We start from the raw sequence: 19,878 nt of genomic DNA on the forward strand, positions 1-19,878 counted from the left end.
TGTTCAGTTTTATCAGTTGGACCTGGTGCATCATCAAGATATCCAATTAGCTACTGGTGTTTTCACACATCACCCATTCAAAGGCTTTATGTTGAATCAAATGAAATTCCCCCCCTTCTATCACTTAGACAAAAATGTATGTCTCTTATTTATGCCCTAAAAATAAAGTCCCTTCTGGATCATCCTACATGGACTAGCCTCTTTTTTATATGTTGGGAGGTCCTGTATCACACACATGCCAGACTGCCATTCTTCCTTTTGGTATGCACATTAAACAGCCTGTTGAAACTATTGTCATGAGTGCTGACAACATTACCTGCACTAAACAAAACAGCATTCCTCCATGGCAGGCTTGCCCCCATCCTGCAACCTCTCACTTTGTCAACTACAGAAGTTTCATACACCCTCATTTGTCTACCTTCAGTTGCTCAGTGCACACATGCAGAGCAGCCCACTCTGATTTTTTGCACATCTACACTGATGGTTTAAGATCAGAGATCTCTGTTGGCTGTGCTAACATTATAATCTCTAACCAGATCCAACCCGATTGCAGTAACTATACAGCAGAATTTCATGCCATTCAGCTCGCACTTGTGCATATCAAAACTCCTATCAGAAGTGTATAATTTACAAAAACTTTGAGTTCTTTACAGGCTATCTCCTCTCGTGTATAATCTACATCAAGTGCTTGGTGAAGTGCTTCAACTCTTGCTCAAAATAAAGACCCTTAATTTTGATGCTCAGTTGTGTTGGATTCCCAGCAACATTGAAATTAAGGGAAATGACATCGCAGATGCAGCTGTTGGATCAGTCATCTCACACATTCTTATTTACTAAGTGATGATGAACCGCCTGTGTGCGGGAAATGCAACACCGGTCTTACCATTAGTCATATTCTGGTGGAGTGCGAGCACTTCACACAAGGAAGAAATTACATTTTTACTTATTTGGCTGATCCCTATACACTTAGCCAGATGTTTTCACTCAGACAGATTGCATGGCATTTTTAGATTTTTAAAAAAACATTAATTTATTCAAAGACATCTGATTATGGATTTGTATATATATCTATGTAGTTGCCACAGTGTAAATACTAAATTTTTACATGTATTTTATACTATTCACTATTTTACCTCCTTGTAACTATTTATTTATTTATTTACCTACCCTGTGTACTGCTGTAACCTGTGTCCTGGCACAGTATGACCTTTGCTGTCCTTGTGCCACAAAACTTCTAATCATTCAGTCATTTATTTATTTAGCGTATGGCATAATAAAGACACATGACATCAAAATATATAAATGCTTAATTGTGCAGACAATAAAAATAAGACAAGTAATGCACATATACAAATATCAGGTAAAAAAGTCATTAAAATTTTAAGTCTAGTTCAGCTAGCCATTCAAGAGCTGAAGGATCTGCCTCAAAAAAGTCTCTCAGGCTGCCACCACATGTGGAGTACTGCACTCTTAGGGTGTAGTCCTCTACATTGTGCTGGATGGTTTGGTTTATGGCCCCACAGTTACATTGGGGTGTAGGTGATCTTCCCCACTTGTGTAAGCTGTCTTCGCAGATACTATGTCCTGTGCATACCCTATTTAAGTTTTTCCATAGATGACGTGGAAGCTCAGTCCCTTTCGGATTTTGGTTGGGAAGGATATACTTGTTTACATCTGGCAATTTTTCTTTCCCAGTTCAAATTAACTTTGAAATTGCTATTTACTAGTTCTTCAGCCCAGTATTACTGGAGGAAGTTAGGATTTAAGGTGATTTATACTTATATGTGGGAGGTCTTCATTTATTTGTAACAGGGTATTGCTGTTTATTTTTTTGTACTCTTTTACTTGAGCATCTTGTCTGTGCAGGTTCGGTGGTGCAATATTGCCCAAAGTTGGAAGCCAGTAGAGGGGGAGTGGATTTGACACAACCTGTTATTATCCTCGTTGCTGCATTTATTTGCTTGTCGATTTTCTTGATATGAGGACTGTTTAGCCATACTGGTGAACAATATTCTGCTGCAGAGTAGACTTGGCCCATTGCAGTGTAATAGCAGAAGAACCCATGTAGAACCGCATAGTTTTTGTATGATGTTATTATGGGTTCTGATTTTTGGAGAGATATTGTCCAGATATCTTTTGAAAGATAGTGTTCTATCCAAGATAGCACCCAGATATTTAGGGAAATCTTAGTGCCACAGCATTGTGTTGTTAAAGCTGACCTGAAGTTTCCTATTTGTCAATTTGGTGTTTAGGTGAAAAGAACTAACCTCGGTCTTATTGAGGTTTGGTGTTAATCTCCATTTATGAAAGTATTCCTCAATGGTTCTAAGGTCATTTGTGAGAATATCTTCAGTTACTTTGTTCTTATGTTGGGTGGCAAGGGCTATATCATCAGCATAAGCAAATTTTCTTGACCTAGTTGTTGATAGATAAGATGTATGTAAGTTCAATAAGATTGGTGCTAATACTGAGCCCTACGGGAGCCCATTGTTCAGCTTTCTCAGTTTGCTCATTTTGTTTCCCAGTACCACATGAAAGAACCTGTCAGAAAGCATGTTACCAATAAGTCGTATGATGGATTGGCATGGTATGACTTGTATCAGCTTGTATAGTAACCTCTCTTTCCATACAATGTCGTATATGGCAGTAAGGTCAGCAAAACAACAGAAATTTTCAAACATCTCTGAAAGCCTGCTTCGATATGGGTAGTAAGGTACTTGGTCCGTACAACTGCATTGAGCCCTAAAGCCTGCTTGCTCGACAGGGATAACCTCAAATATTTTTGGCTCAATTCTGTTAAGGAGGAATCTCTGGAGGAGCTTATAACAGCAACTGAGGCGATAGCTCTCTACTTGATCTTGAGACTTGTTGGGTTTTAATATGGTTATTATTTTAGTTCTTTTAAAGCCTGTTGGATGATTTCCCATCATTAAAATGAGAAAAGACTCTTGTTAGCCATTGACCAGCATTTTTTCCACAGTTAACCAAGAATTCAGGATGAATTCCATCTAAGCCTGATACTTTGATGCTTTTCACCTCCTTTAAGATCTCAATTATTTTATCTGTGGTAAATTCTCTTGAAAATTGGAACTATCAGCTGCACTTTGTCATAAGCTTCTGAGTGTTCTTTTAACCTCCCGTGTGTGTTGATGATCTCGAGGGGCTCTAGACAGCGAGGTTATTTGACGGGCAATTTGGTCTGGAGTCACAAGAGGATCTTTATGAGTGATTGGGTTACTTCTATATAACTTCTTTAATAGGTTCTATGCTTTTCTACTTGATTTTTTAAAGTCTAAGTCCTCTGTTGTTTTTATCCATTTTTGTCTGTGCTCATTATCAAGCTTCTGGAATAATTCGTCAGCTATGTCGCAGTCACAAGATTCTAAATAAACTTGGTATAGCTCTTCACAGTTTTTATTCTAGCCAGGAATGTATTCCTTTCGGAAACCCCTTGGAATATACTTCTTCACTGTTGATATGACTACTCTGGTGAATCTGTTGTAGTTTTCAATCACAGGTGGTATCCATCTTACTATTTTATCCACTTCTTGAGAAATATCCTGCCAGTTTGCTTTGCTAAAATTCCATCTTGGTCGTGGAATGGACTGTATTATTGGTATTTGTATTCCTTCTACCAGTATTGGGAGATGTTGGCTGTGTGGAAAATCTTCAAGGACTCGTCTTGTGTTTATCGGCTGATTTTGCAAATTTTGGGTAACAAAGCAGAGGTCTGGTTATGTTTCCTCTTCCATGCTGCAGCCTTAAAGGTTCCTTTGTCCTTTGCATCAAATATTAAGCTAAGATTGTTTTCTACTCCCAGTTTGTTAATGCTTCACCATTTCCATCATTAATCCTATTAACTAGAAGAAACATTAATCCTATTCACAGGTTGAGCCACATGGCTCAACCTGTGAATAGGATTAATGTTTCTTCTTCTTCTAGCTTTACCTTGTGATTATGCTGATATGCTGATGATGTCCTATTAATTTCTGGCTGATATATTTACAATAATAAAAAATAATTTGATGCTTTAATCTTTTGAATACATGTCCAATAATCTGTACCGTGTCACAAGTTCCATTAAAAACTGCTCCTCCCAGTCATTTTGCATTCCATCCACCTCAATTGTGTGAAACAGTCTCACCCATGAACCATTTCTAAAGGACTACAATCTCCAACAGTTCAAAAAAGATTATTGACAGATTACTTTTGCTCTTGACCTCTGCCTGCAATTTCTTTGCTTTGCTATAGGCCCTTCTGCTTTTTGTGTGTGGGAGTAGTATTTAAAAAAAAAAAAAGAAAAAAAAAGAATATAATTATTTGGGCTGCCTCTAGCTTGCAGAGCCAGTTTCTTTCCATACCCAGCTTTCCATGCAATACTTGTAACGCTTCTGGCCTGCACCTTATAATTTTTACATCTGATGCTATCCTTATGCATATTGTATTTTTTCCACATTATCTTTTTCTTAAGAATCTCTTGCATAATAAGATTATATGTCCATTTTGCTTCATCTATTTATTCTTTGAACTCTAAGAACATATTCCATTATTGCACCTTTAGATATTTTTTTAACACTTCCTGTGAATTGCCAATATCCTTCCCATCGATCAGCCAATACCATGGGATCAAATCTAGTATTTTCCTCAGTTGGCATTAGGTCCTACTTTGTAGTTCAGCATGTAACCTTTTCTAAATGAAATATCCATATGCTTAGTCTCTTTCAAGTACAGCATGATCACTGTTCTTAACTAGAGACCAGACAGTTGTGTCTTTAACTGAAACCCCTTTGACACTATAATCAAGTCCAACACTCTTTGACATAGAGTACATTCTGCCACACGCTGCTTAAGGAGTATGAACAGAAGCTCAATAAATCTCTTTCATTCTTATGAGATTTCACCATTACCCAATCAATAATTAGTCACCAAGTTGATTTGGTGATTTCATTGTCAACAGGAACTATTTCGCTACGTCTGCAGCAACATTCCACTATGTAATTGATCTCATTAGATGTCACCTCATATCAGATATTTCTACTCTAACTAGACTCATTTCAGCTGTAGTCATTAGCAGCACAAACTTCTGCTTCTCTCTTTTTTTTGTACTTCCTAAAAATGCCTCTTTCATCATCATCATCAAATTCCTAATATGTACCCTCAAGGGGTGTACAGGATATGATTGTACTACATAGAAAAAAAATTACATCATTACTAACTTCCTATCTACAATTTTCCTCCAAATCAGTCTGTTACTTATCAAGAATCCAACATTATCAGATCTCATATTTCTATCGTCTAAGGCACTTTGTGCCTTTGTATCAATCCACCTATATCTTGGTCTTCCTCTGGGTCGTTTTGCTGCCAACCTGGCTGAGAACACTTGTTTTGCTAATCTTTCTTCGCCCATTCTGTTTAAGTAACATACCACCTGAGATTAGCTCTGCTAATGCATTCCTGGACGTTGACAATGTCAAGTTCTTTCCTAATATCCTCGTTTTTAATATGATATTGCCATTGATGCCATGTATTCACGCCTATAATCTTTCTCAGGACTCTCATATCTCTAGTCTTTGGTCAAGTGTTTTACTTCTGACCCAGCTCTCAGATCCATAAGTTAAAACTGGTTTGAACACTGTCTGGTATACAGCTAATTTAGTGTTCCGACTAATTTCTCTCTTATTCCATATGAATTTATTCATTTGACTTCCCACCATACCAGCTTTGCTTATTCTATTGTCTATTTCTATATTTAATTTACCATCTTCACTAAAAATCGTGCCTAAGTAGCTGAAATGTTTTACTTGTTCCACAGGTTCTCCGTTCACAATGCAGTTGGCATTTTCATTGATTCTACCTATTTTTATTGCTGACCTTCATATCTATTACAACAGTTATTCAATTTAGTCAGAGAATCTTGCAGACTTGTAGCGGATTTATTGATAAGTATAACATCGTCCGCATAAAGCAAAGAGCTGACATTAACATCTCCAATTCTGATATCATGTTTAATGCCACTTTCCTTCATAATGTGATCCATATAGATAATGAATAACAGAGGAGATAATGTAAATCCTTGTCTTACACCAGATTTAACATTAAACCATCTTCCTGTACTTCCTTCAATTCTAACTGCTGATTTACAACTCAAATAAAGACTAAGTATTGCTTGATGTAATGCCCCATTGACACCATATAACTGTAGCATTTTGAATAGCTTCTCTCTTGGTACCTTGTCATATGCCTTTTCCAGATCAACAAAACTTAAATACAGATCTTTGTTATATTCCCATGCTTTCTCGACTATTTGTCGTAAAGTGAAGATCTGATCCTGACAGCCTCTATTTGGCCTGAATCCAGCTTGTTCTTCACCAAGCTTTTCTTCCACAATTCTTCTCAACCATTTCTCAAGTATACTTGCATAGATCTTGCCAGGAACACTCAGTAGGGAAATACCTCTGTAATTCTCACATTCAGTTTTGTTTCCCTTTTTATATATAGGTACTATGAGAGCTCTACTCCAATCATCGGCAATTCGTCCGTCTGTCCAGGCAACCACTGCAAGACTTTTATACCACCATTCTTCAGCATTTCTGGTCGAATATCATCTACTCCTGCTGCCTTTCCACATTTCAAGCCTCTGATGGCTTTTTCTACTTCAAGTATGGATATGTATTTCTGACTGCGTGCCTGGTCAGTGTTTTTTTACCACTGTGCTGTCATCGCTGCTTGTTTCATTTAGCAATTTTTCAAAGTAATTACTCCACACTTCAAGGATATCTTTTTCTCCCTTTTTCATGTCACCTTTATCATCTCTAACTCCTTTTACAGCACTCTTTCCTCCATTCCTAAGCTTCAACAACCTCCAGAATATTTTGCCACCTTCTTGATATTTATTTTCTATATTCTTGCCAAAGTCCTCCCATAACTTGTTTAGCATTCTTGCATTTGTCTCTGTATTCTCTGAGAGCACAAGCTGACTTATTTGCCAGGAACGTTTGATATGCTTTCTACTTTTCCTTCACTGCCTCTTTCATGCAATACCATTTGATATATTTGAGAACTTCTGAGAGCCAAATTTCACTAATGCTAATAATCTGAGGCCATAAGGTATTCACTAAGGCAACAAATTCAACTCATTTATTCCTGATACTCCTGGCATTTATGCATAGACATTATTTACTGCTATGCTTTTTTGTATACTCACTTCTGTAGTTTTCAATACCCGGTTGGACAACTTTCAGATCTCATATTCACATCTAATGCTTCACTTATTACCAGTATCCTTGCACATACTTAATAGTGAACTAGTGACTTAAACTGTGAAATGGATGAATCCAATCATAATTTCATTCATCATAATCACTTCCACTGTTAAACATATTTGTATTATTAGCATATTTGATAACTTGTATTTTATGCATAGATTCTCATCATTCCTCCCATCATGATCTAGTTTCCCCTCACTCTCTGTATCATGTCATACCAATAAAAAATTTTCTCCAACTTGATACCAGTCATTCAAGCGCAGATCTTCCTTCTTATATAAATCTGTTCTTTCCTCAAACTCCACACAGCCAAAAAGCTTACAACCATTCCTCATACACCCTGTCAAATCGGTTGCCGTCATAACTCTTCTTCTTCTTTTTTTTTTTATTTTTTTTTATGTTGAGCCCATACACGAGAGGTTGGTTAATTGACTTATAGGACGTTAGTACCATGTATTCTTCTTAATTCAGTACTATCAAAACAACATTATTGGAACTTTGCATCATGCATACATCTTATGCTTCACTGATTCTCTTCTAAAAAAACAGAAGTTTTTAGAACTACTTTTATTTCCATTGGCTATAACCCAAACATCGCCAAAGTAATCAATAAACTTGGCCTTTATTCTGGTCTTTGTTCTTCAGGAGTTTGAATTGTCAGTATTTCACATATCAAAGGTTTGTCTGAGAAGCTCACTAGATTCTTGTTTCAAATTAACCTCTGAGTCAGTACGTTCTGCTTGTGAATCTTGTGCAAACCCTGTGGCCTCCAAGGCTATAAACAAATTGAATATTTTATACCATATTGAAAGAAGCATAAGATTTCTCTCAACCACCATAGCAGATAAAATATGATTAGAAACTTGGAACATTTTAAATAATATTAAACCAAACCAACCTAACCAAATCAGAATTGGCAGCTGTGTAATCTTTAAAAGTAAATTAGGATGCTGTAATCACTACAGCTGATAAAGGCAATGCCACAGTTATTTTAAACTGAACAACATACTGAAAAAAATGAATCGGTTAGTCTCAGACAACAATACCTATCAACCTATGAACTATAGCCCAATCAAACAGATTAAAAAGAAAACAGAAGAACTACTTAAATCAGTCACATCATGGCCCGAGGATACAATTATAAAAACTACTTCCATGTAGTTTTTTTAATTGTATCCTCGGACATTAGAATTCCACGCTATGCTTGTTCCCCAAGAATTTATGGTTTGCCCAAGATTCACAAGCAGAACATACCGCTTCAGCCGATAGTGGAAGGTATTGACAACTCCAATTATCATCTAGGATTATAAAAGTGAATTTGTTTTGTAATAGCACAAACAAGCTTTGGTTACTTTGGCAAAATAAGATCTGTAAAAAAATAGTCTGCTGTGAATCTTCCTTGGATCTGTCAGTAGTATTGGTAAAAAGCATATCAAAAGTTCCTGTCAAATAAGTCAGCTTGTGCTCTTAGAGAATATAGAGACAAATGCAAGAATGCTAAACACTGTGTAAAACTAGCTAAACAAAAGTCATGGGAGGACTTTGGCAAGAATATAGAAAATAAATATCAAGAAGGTGGCAAGATATTCTGGAGGTTGTTGAAGAAGCTTAGGAATGGAGGAAAGAGTGCTGTAAAAGGAGTTAGAGATGATAAAGGTGACATGAAAAGTAATTATTCCTAGAAGTATGGAATAATTACTTTGAAAAACTGCTAAATGAAACAAGCAGTGATGACAGCACAGTGGTAAAAAAACACTGACCAGGCATACAGTCAGGAATTCATATCCATACTTGAAGTAGAAAAAGCCATCAGAGGCTTGAAATGTGGAAAGGTAGCAGGAGTAGATGATATTCGACCAGAAATGCTGAAGTATGGTGGTATAAGAGTCTTACAGTGGCTGCACTGCATAGTTCAGAAGCCTGGACAGAGGGAAGAATTCCCAGATGATCGGAGTAGAGCTCTCATAGTACCCATATATAAAAAGGGAAATAAAACTGAATGTGAGAATTACAGAGGTATTTCACTACTGAGTGTTCCTGGCAAGATCTATGCAAGTATACTTGAGAAACGGTTGAGAAGAATTGTGGAAGAACAAGCTGGATTCAGGCCAAATAGAGGCTGTCAGGATCAGATCTTCACTTTACGACAAATAGTTGAGAAAGCATGGGAATAAAACAGAGATATGTATTTAAGTTTTGTCGATTTGGAAAAGGCATATGACAAGGTGCCAAGAGAGAAGCTATTCAATACGCCACAGTTATATGGTGTCAATGGGGTTGAGTTGTAAGTCAGCAGTTAGAATTGAAGGAAGTACAGGAAGATGGTTTAATGTTAAATCTGGTGTGAGACAAGGATGTACATTATCCCCTCTGTTATTCATTATCTATATGGATCACATTATGAAGGAAAGTGGTATTAAACATGATATCAAAATTGGAGATGTTAATGTCAGCTCTTTGCTTTATGTGGATGATGTTATACTTCTAAATAAATCTGCTACAAGACTGCAAGATTCTCTGACTAAATTGAATAGCTGTTGTAATAGATATGGTATGAAGGTCAGCAGTGAAAAGACAAAGACAATGAAAATAGGCAGAATCATTGAAAATATCAACTGTGTTGTGAATGGAGAACCTGGAACAAGTAAAACATTTCAGCTACTTAGGCACGATTTTTAGTGAAGATGGTAAATTAAATATAGAAATAGACAACAGAATCAGCAAAGCTGGTATGGTGGGAAGTCAATTGAATAAATTCATGTGGAATAAGAGAGAAATTAGTCAGAACACTAAATTGGCTGTTTACAAGACAGTGTTCAAACCAGTTTTAACTTATGGATTTGAGAACTGGGTCAAAAGTAAAACACTTGACTAAAGACTAGAGACCGCAGATATGAGAGTCCTCAGAAAGATTATAGGCTGAACACATGGCATCAATGGCAATATCATATTAAAAATGAAGAAAATAGGAAAGAACTTGACATTGTCAACATCCAGGAATGCGTTAGCAGAGCTAATCTCAGGTGGTATGGTCACTTAAACAGAATGGGCGAAGAAAGATTAGCAAAACGAGTGTTTTCTGCCAGGTTAGCAGCAAAACGACCCAGAGGAAGACCAAGATATAGGTGGATTGATACAAAGGCACAAAGTGCCTTAGACGATAGAAATATGAGATCTGATAATGTTGGATTCTTGATAAGTAACAGACTGATTTGGAGGAAAATTGTAGATAGGAAGTTAGTAATGATGTAATTTTTTTCACGTAGTACTATCATATCCTGTACATCCCTTGAGAGTACATGGCAGGAATTTGATGAATGATGATGATGATATATACTGGTGAGACCAATGATTATAGCCTATCAGAAAGGACAAAGTAAAAATTTGTCATACTATTTTATATATATAGAACAACTTTTTCAGATTTGGTGATGGTGAATTGTGTATTTTATGCTCAAGTGCATTATTCAATCTTTAGTTGTAATGCTTGGAGGTATGGTGGTTATTCCCCATAGTACAGTGCTAATGTGTATAGGTTTATAACCTTTCGTGGGTGGGATTGTCGTAAAAATTATAGTTTATTATAGTTGGCTCTCACTGTCCTCCATACCTACATACTAGATTCCTTTTAACACAGCATGTAGGTATGGAGATTTGGTTGAGACTTCTCAGTAGATTGTTCTAGTGAGTGAGTTTTTGTTATAGTAGTGTTTGTTATGTGATAGTCAATCCTAAAAGGAAAACACCTCTGCAGAAAGTTGTTATTGTTCCTCTTATTAAAGAAAAAAAATATACATTTGAAGTTTAAAAATGTATACCACTACTATTAAGTAACTGCTTAAGAGGCTGCTGTATTTTGGCTGTTTTATATAATAAGTATTAATTTTTTAATGACCATTCTTTTAGTTAATGGATAATTTTTCTTTATTCATGTTTACACCTGCATACTAAGTCTGGCTTAGTCTTCTGTAAGTTGGCTACTTTAGTATTCTATTATATTGAACTATTGTTTCTGTTTCGCAATTTCCTGCCCTCTAATTCTGAACAACTCATCTCTGTGGAACAGCATTTGGCTTGCTCGTATATATTACATTTCTGTTTGAGCCTGTGAACCCAGTCATGATCTTGATTTTTAGCTAGGGAATACATAAGTGACTGTTCCTACTCCTTACATAACTGATTCTCCCCCCCCCCCCCCCAGAACAAGTTATTATTGAGGTCACTTTAAAGTTTTTAAATCACTATCCTGGATTACCTTAGTGTTTGATTTGAACCACCCTCCTCTTCCTCGATACTAATTGCATATCCTCATGGCATGATAGCTATGTCAAACTCCTCTTTGGAGTGCCAAGAATGATGAAATATTTAATTTTTTTAAATTATATTTTATAACTAAGAAAACTTAAGTAGTAGGGAACTTTTTAATTATGGCATTAGATGAATCATCTGGATTTGTATTTTTTTTTTCATTCATTTTAATCCAATGATATATTTGCATATGCACTCATGAGCCAAAACTTTATAACTGCCAACCAGTAGTGTGCTGAACCTCCTTTGACTGAGATCACTACTTGCATCTGTCTTCACATTGATCCCATTAAACTGCAGAAGGTTCATGAGGCATTCTGGACCAAGTAGACAGAATAACATGGCTGAGTGGATCATTAGTATTGAGCAATGGATGCTGTATTACATATGAGGATATAGATAAGAGAATTAGTTGGGGATACACATGGAATTCTTGGATATGCTGTTTAAATCATGCTTGCACAATGCTAGCCTTGTGAATATAGGGCATTATCTTGCTGGTGCCCCACATGGTGATCACATTCACCATGTGGGGCAATACTGAAACAATCCACAGATAGAATTATTGGTCAAAGTGTGTTCAATGGAGATGAGAGCACCCAGTGAGGTCCAAGAGAACAATCCCCCATACCAGGATATCACCACAACTACTGACTATTTCCAGCCAACCCTGTAGTCTGGCTGGGTGGTCATAATACTTTGGCTTATGAGTGTTTTGACCATCCATCTTGAGTCTGTAGTATTCTCATTTTTCTTTTTTTGCCTGTATCACTTTAATATGAATGCATTATTTTTTTTTAAAATCATAATTTTGTTTTCATGCCTTAGGTGAAGGAATTTTTTCAAGAAAGTAATGAAGAGGAAAATACAGATGAAGTGAATGGTGATATGAATAGAATTGAAGATGATGATTTAATTGAAGACAGACATGTAAAACGGAAGAAACATAAGCAAGCAAACAAAGAAAAATTTGTTCCACTTACTGAAGATAGGTTTATTGATTCCTGTAAGCAAAATGAATTAGTTAATGCAGTCAAAGAACAAGAAAATATTCCGTTGTGTGCCAAAACTCCAAGTGACTTAAGTTCTGAAAAACCAGACATATCAGTGCTAGAGTCTTCCACTCTTGATGAAATAGCTTGCAATAATCACACAGATATGTTTGCAAAACATGAGGACAGTGTTAAAATTACTTCAGAAATGTTGCCTGATAATCCAGATGAGCTTTATAATTGTAGTTCAGAACTGATTAGAGATTCTGTAGTGAAAAGAAAAAAAGCAAAAAGAATTAGGAATAAATGTGTGCCAATGCCTGACTATATGAAATCTAGTCACGAGCTTTTAAAATATTGGGGTCAGCGATATCGCCTGTTTTCTCGATTTGATGATGGTATTCAGCTGGATCAAGGTGGGTTATATTATTCTGTTACTTTATGGTACTATAGGATTATCTCATTAAGATAAAATAAATTGATTATAGTTCTTTGTATGAATATTAATATTTATTTAAAAAATATTTAAATGCTGAAAAATATCAATATATCAAGCATATCAATACTTGAAGTAGAAAAAAAAACTATCAGAAATTTGAAATGTGGAAAGCATTTGAAAGAGATATTTGATCAGAAATGCTCAAATATGGAAGTATAATAGTTTTACATTGGTTTCATTGCATAATTCAGAAAGCATGGTCAGGAAATCAAATTCCTGATGATTGGAATAGAGCTGTCATGGTTCCCGTTTATATATATAAAAAAAAATAATAATAATAAAAAGAAATAAAACAATGAAAATTCACATTCTAAGAGAAAATCACGTAAGAGAGCCTTGAAGAAGAACAAGCTAGGTTCAGGTGAAATAGAGGTTGTCAGGAGCAGGATTTTACTTCAAGACAAAGTAAGAAATCACAAGAATATATGTTAATGGGAATATAATATGAATTGCAGCCCAATTGGTATAATGATTAGTCTACCCATCCTCCAGGCTGTGGGTTTGAATCATGCTGTGGACATGGATGTTTGTGATTGTTTATAGGTTGGAGATGAATTTCATTGCCTGGTGTGAGACTGTCACCCTGCTTATTAGATGTCTTAAGTGGCTTGAAAAGTTCCATGTTTGTTTTCTAGAGCAAAGTTTCTGGATTTGTGTGAAAGTCAAAAAGAAGACTGAAAACAGACAGAAACATCATTGGATACATTAGCAGCATTCTGAATAGGGAATCTGTAGAGCAAGTAAAACATTTCAGGTATTTAGCACAGTTTGTAATGAAGATGACAAATTAAATATGGAATATGCAACAGAATGAGCAAAGCTGGTATGGAGGGAGACTGAATAAATTTATATGAAATAACGTAACTTAGAACACTAAACTTTCTGTATACAACCCAGTGTTCAAACTAGTTTTAACTTATGGATCAGAAATAAGACTAGAGGCCACAGATAAAATTAGGAGCGTGAGATGGTAAAAGTAGTAGTTATATGTAAAATAAACATATGAAGAAACTTTACATTCTTACCATTCAGAAATGTGGGAGAATAGCTAATTATGTAGAATATGGAAAATAGATAATAGCTAAGTATGGCAACTTAAACAGTGGGAGAAGAAAGGTTAGCAAAATGAGTGATGCTAGGATGGCAGGAGAAAGATCCAGAGGATGACCACGATCTAGATTGGTTGATTATAAGTGCTTCAGGTGAATGAAATATAAGATCTGCCAGTGTTGGAGGTTTTGGCAGATACTGGACTTATTTGGAGTAAAATTGTTGGTAGTTTACAATACTATTGATTTTCTTTTCATTTAAGACTTATAGTATACTGTACGGGGGTGCTTAAGGGTCAAAGCTATATAACTGAGAGGAGACCTCCACATAGCCTTTAAAGGAATGCAGAGAACCAGTCAGGGCTTCTGATCTAATGTCCAATCCTCACCTTCTCGTAGTGCACCCTTTAGGTATCTACCTGGATACTGAACAAACAAGGATGGACTGACAATTTGGGATTTAGCCGACCAAATTGTATTCTTATTGGCTTAAACTAAAATAAAAAATGATGGTACAACATGACAGAGTTTCATACTGGCTGGGGCGTCACCCAGTTAAACAAGGCCTCCATTGTTTTTGCAATGGTTCCCTGGCCCTGGAGAATATGGGATGCTACTATTATACAGCACTTACAGAATGATTTGAATAAACTAGAACAGTGATAATGGCTATCGCTTCAGTGTTAATAAGTGCAATTTGGCATGATGTGATTTCCAACAGCATATTATATTGATAGGATTATGTTACAAGAAATTGACGAGGCTAGGAATTTTGGAGTTATGGTGAATTGGAAACTGAAGGTCAAAGGTCACATTGCAATTCTAATTATTCTTTGAGTTGCATTTGCAACTCAAAGGATAATTACGATGTTAAAAAAACATTTGCATGTAAGGATAAAGAAGTAATTTTGCTTCTTTACAAAACCTCAATAGAGCGGCACCTTGACTACTTTGTGCAGATTTGGTCTCCTTGGTTCAGAGGGATAGTGAAGCTGTTGAAAGGGTGTAATAAAGAAGAGTTGAAAAAAGAGTAATAAAGATGATATTGAGATATGGAATGTAGATTACAAGGACAGACTAAGAGTATGTGGACTGCAGACACTGGTAAATAAGAGAAAGATAGATGATTATGGTGGAGGTGTATAAACTTTGAAACAGTGTTATAGGTTACAGTTGATTAAATTTTTCATTATATGGAATGTGAGGAAAGGACAAGAATGCATCTGTGGAAGTTAACTTTTTTGTGTGGTTAAGAAAAGGGTGAGGGCTGATCTTTTCTCTTACAGAGCAGTGAGCGGAACAGTTTGCCTCTTGAAGTAGCATATGAATGATTTACTAAAATAAAGAGCCAAAAGGCTTAAGTTTGGCGATGCTAAAATTATAAAAATCAAGTGGATATTAAATCCAGCATTATTTCAAAGCTGAATGCAGAAACTATAAACGTTTTGTGTGAAATTTGACCAGAGAAGCTTACAGGAATACACTCGCCGGCATTTACGAGTTTCCCTAGCCAGATCTTATAGCTGACACGATCGCTATGCCAAAGTGTCCATGTATTTGCCTCCTATTGGTTTATTTTGATGAGGTTTCACTGGCCTGATAGCTGTTGAAAACTTTGTTTGCTCACACTTGGATAAAGGATTAAACTAAATTTATTATAGGCCTGATAGCTGTTTCAAACTGGTTGGTTTTCATCAGAGACTAGGCAGAAACCTTAAGAGAGCAAAAACTTTCTTTCAATACTAAGGAACTTGAAACATTGTTTTTCGTAAGCGAACTCTCGGTCAGTGCATAAAAGTATTTACTAAAATAAAGAGCCAAAAGGTTTCAGTTTGGCGATGTGAAACTTTTATAGTTTCTGTATTCTGTTTTGAAATAATGCTGGATTTAATATCCACTTGATTTTTATAATTTTTGCATTGCCAAACTGAAGCCTTTTGGCTCTTTATTTTAGATCTTTATTACCATCATGAAGCTGATAGGGGCATTGCCACTGTTTGAATGGATGTTAGAGTATAATTGCAAACTTAATGTTCTACTAAGGAATAAATTATTGGTTGATGCATTTTCTGTAGATGTAAAAGGATGAGGACTGATCTTTTCTCTCACAGAGCAGTGAAAAACACTAAAAAATATGAATTCATTCCCTTTGCACTACCCAAGGTTTGCACAAAGCTGGTTGTCTATTACATCCCATAGTTGATTTTATTGACTTTCCCACTTATCATAAATGTCTTTCTAATGTTTTACAAAACCACACTTGCCATGCCAACTCTTATATCAAAACAGTATTGACTTCAAAGAGAAAATTAAAGATCTTCATTTGTTCCTTAAGACAAATGATGCTGGACAGTGAAATTATGGTTTCTTTTCGTGATGTTTTAGTATTCATAAACATACTACTCCAAGAAACTTTTTGTTAGATGATTTCCCCAAGGACATTGTTAAGTTGTTTAAATTTATCACAATTGTATCCCACATGATAAATTTATCTTGTGGGATACTTCACATTGAAGAATAAACTTTACAAAGAAAAGGTACAGCCATAGGCAGTTCTATCTCACCAACTTTTGCTGATTACTTTTTAGAACATTTAGAAAACCAACTTTTTAATGCCATTTTTCCTCAGCTTCATATCTGGTTTCAGTTCATTATATCTTTACAATTTGGTACCATTCTGAAGCAAAATTATCTCCATTTCTGGACAAAATTAACTCCATGTACTCCTGCATTATGTTCACTATTGAATGTGAATTCAACAACAGTCTTCCCTTTCTGGATACTTTAATAATTTGTATGTTTACAGGCAGTACTGAATTTTCCATTTATAGAAAACCATTCTCCACTGGCAGATACTTCCACCTGGCTTCACACTATTATCCATCTAAGAAGACTAGTCTTATCAAAAGTCTTGTTCACAGAGTTCACACAATTTGTTCTTTGGATTCTGTTCTTTTAGAAGAATTAAATAAAATAAAAATCACCTTAATGTTCAATGAATATAATGAAACCACCATCCAGAAAAAAATCAGTGAATATCATCCCATAGCCAGACTACAATCTGATGTAAAAAGGATTTCCATACCTTAGCTTAAAGGGACTTCTGAACAAATAGCACAAATTCTTTGCAAATTCAATCCATATGCCACTTTTTAATAAACTTGGATGTTATCTTCTTTCTTACCAAAGATAAATTGCAACATCTATCCTTACCTAGTGTTTATCAAGTGACCTGTCCTTAGACACTTTGTTTTTTGACAGACTAGCCATTCTGCTAAGAATAGAACTCAAGAACGGCAAGACTACATCAGATTTTTGAATCAGAAGGTTCTAGCCTTGCTTCCCATGCCATAAACACTAGACAGAGTTCTTTGGAATCAGACAAGAATTTGCACTACAGTAGATTTAAATTCACCTAAGACTTTCAAAACCCTGCATCATTGTCTTGATCCAGCTGCATGCCTGTGTCAAAATTCTGCAAAGTAATCACCATATATTTTTTTAAATATTAATTTAGTTTATTAATTAAATATTAATAATGAAAGAGTTTGAGAACAGGAATCAAACCTTGGTGATTCGGTGGCAAACTCTGAATAAAATATTGATTGATTCTGCCAGAGAAGCATGTGGTGAGGTTGTCTGCAAGGATAAAAAAATCAGAACTCCCTGGTGGACACAGGAAGTTAAAGAGGTAGTGAAGGAAAAGAAGAAAGCATATCAGAAGTTCCTGTCAAATAAGTGCTCTTAGAGAATACAGAGACCAATGCAAGAGCCAAAAGGCACTGTGTAAAACTAGCTAAACAAAAGTCATGGGAGGACTTTGGCAAGAATACAGAAATTAAATATCAAGAAGGTGGCAAAATATTCTGGAGATTGTTGAAGCTTAGGAATGGAGGAAAGAGTGCTGTAAAAGGAGTTAGAGATGATAAAGGTGACATGAAAACAGGAGAAAAAGATATCCTTGAAGTATGGAGTAATTACTTTGAAAAACTGCTAAATGAAACAAACAGTGATGACAGCACAGTGGTAAAAAACACTGATCAGGCATGCAGTCAGGAATACATATTTATACTTGAAGTAGAAAAAACCATCAAAGGCTTGAAATGTGGAAAGGCAGCAGGAGTAGATGATATTCGACCAGAAATGCTGAAGTGTGGTGGTATTGGTATAAGAGTCTAACAGTGGCTGTACTGCATAGTTCAGAAAGCCTGGACAGAGGGACGAATTCCCGATGATCGGAGAAGAGCTCTCATAGTACCCATATATAAAAAGGGAAATAAAACTGAATGTGAGAATTACAGAGGTATTTCCCTACTGAGTGTTCCTGGCAAGCTCTATGCAAATATTCTTGAGAAACGGTTGAGAAGAATTATAGAAGAAAAGCTTGGTGAAGAACAAGCTGGATTCAGGCCAAATAGAGGCTGTCAGGATCAGATCTTCACTTTACGACAAATAGTCGAGAAAGCATGGGAATATAACAGAGATCTGTATTTAAGTTTTGTCGATTTGGAAAAGGCATGTGACAAGGTGCCAAGAGAGAAGCTATTCAATACGCTACAGTTATATGGTGTCAATGGGGCATTATATCAAGCAATACTTAGTCTTTATTTGAGTTGTAAGTCGGCAGTTAGTAGATAGGAAGTTAGTAATGATGTAATTTTTTTCACATAGTACTATCATATCCTGTACACCCCTTGAACGTACATTGCAGGAATTTGATGATGATGATTAATTTAGTTAACCTTGAATTACAAAACTGTACTTCTTGAGCTTTAATAGCACACTTTCTTGTTTACTCAGCCGTGACTGAGACACAAGGAAATATACCCATTCTGTGTGATTCATATTTTGAATGTTATAATCAGTCTTCTGTATTCTCCCCGAGAATACAGAAGACAGAAGAATAATGAAGCAAAATATATAGGAGTTAAATTCAAATTTAGCATGCATAGACAGTTTTTAAAAAATTTTACTTTTTTCTGTTTTTTTTTCCACATGTGTCCATGAAACATGTGGTAATAGATCTTTTGTATATTCTTTAGCTGTCTGTACATTATATACAGGGCCGGTGTGAGAGTATCTGATGCCCCTAGGCAAGGAAAATTTAGGCGCCCCTATACAATGTCTCTATGCAGAATTTGTGCATAGAGACATCCATTTTTTTCGATACCCAAATTCGATTAGTGTGCCTATGTACATCTTAAAAATAAATGTTACAGATTTTAAAAATTTTCTATGTATACATTTTTATGGTACCTATTTTAAAAAATCACTCACCAGAATGAAATAATTTAGTCACAGATTTAAAACATTTTACAAAGTTATTTTTAATGGCACACTACCTGGTATACATAGTGTACTTCCATGTACACTATGTATACCAGGGAATAAATATTTTATAGTGCAAATATTCTGAGAAGAATAATATTCGAGAATATGTCAAAAAGCTTGGACCCAGAACGCCTAATGACATTTGTGTATCATTAATTTTCGAAACCACATCGAAACCTTTCAACATTTGTGAAAGAGAATACCACTGTTTATGATCGGTCATAAAAATTGCCTGCAAGCAGATTATAACAATTGGCGGCACATAATATTTTTTGTACAAGCGAAATTTTTAAGCAGCAATGCAGAGGCTGACCCTGATGAATAGAGAAGCAGTAAAATTAGTAGAAGAGGCAATAGGGCCATACCGTCAGTTGTATGAAAAAAGGAAACAAAATGTCCGCCAAACTACGCTAGCTCAATTCTTTGTTAAGAAG

At 35.7% G+C, this 19,878-nt stretch overlaps 1 protein-coding gene across 1 annotated transcript in view; it reads left to right on the forward strand.

The window, feature by feature from the left end:
• Positions 1 to 19,878, forward strand: part of LOC150095305 (uncharacterized) — a 186,348-nt gene that overhangs the window by 136,305 nt on the left and 30,165 nt on the right. The window contains exon 7 of the mRNA XM_090409996.1: positions 12,402 to 12,981. Within this exon, the coding sequence (XP_090266122.1) occupies positions 12,402 to 12,981 (580 nt within the window). The remainder of the gene's footprint in view (positions 1 to 12,401; positions 12,982 to 19,878) is intronic.

This window comes from Typopeltis vanoorti, chromosome 20 (genome assembly GCF_054136105.1).
Source record: "Typopeltis vanoorti isolate ZY-2024b chromosome 20, IOZ_Tvanoo_1.0, whole genome shotgun sequence".
Classification (NCBI taxonomy): Eukaryota; Metazoa; Arthropoda; class Arachnida; order Uropygi; family Thelyphonidae; genus Typopeltis; species Typopeltis vanoorti.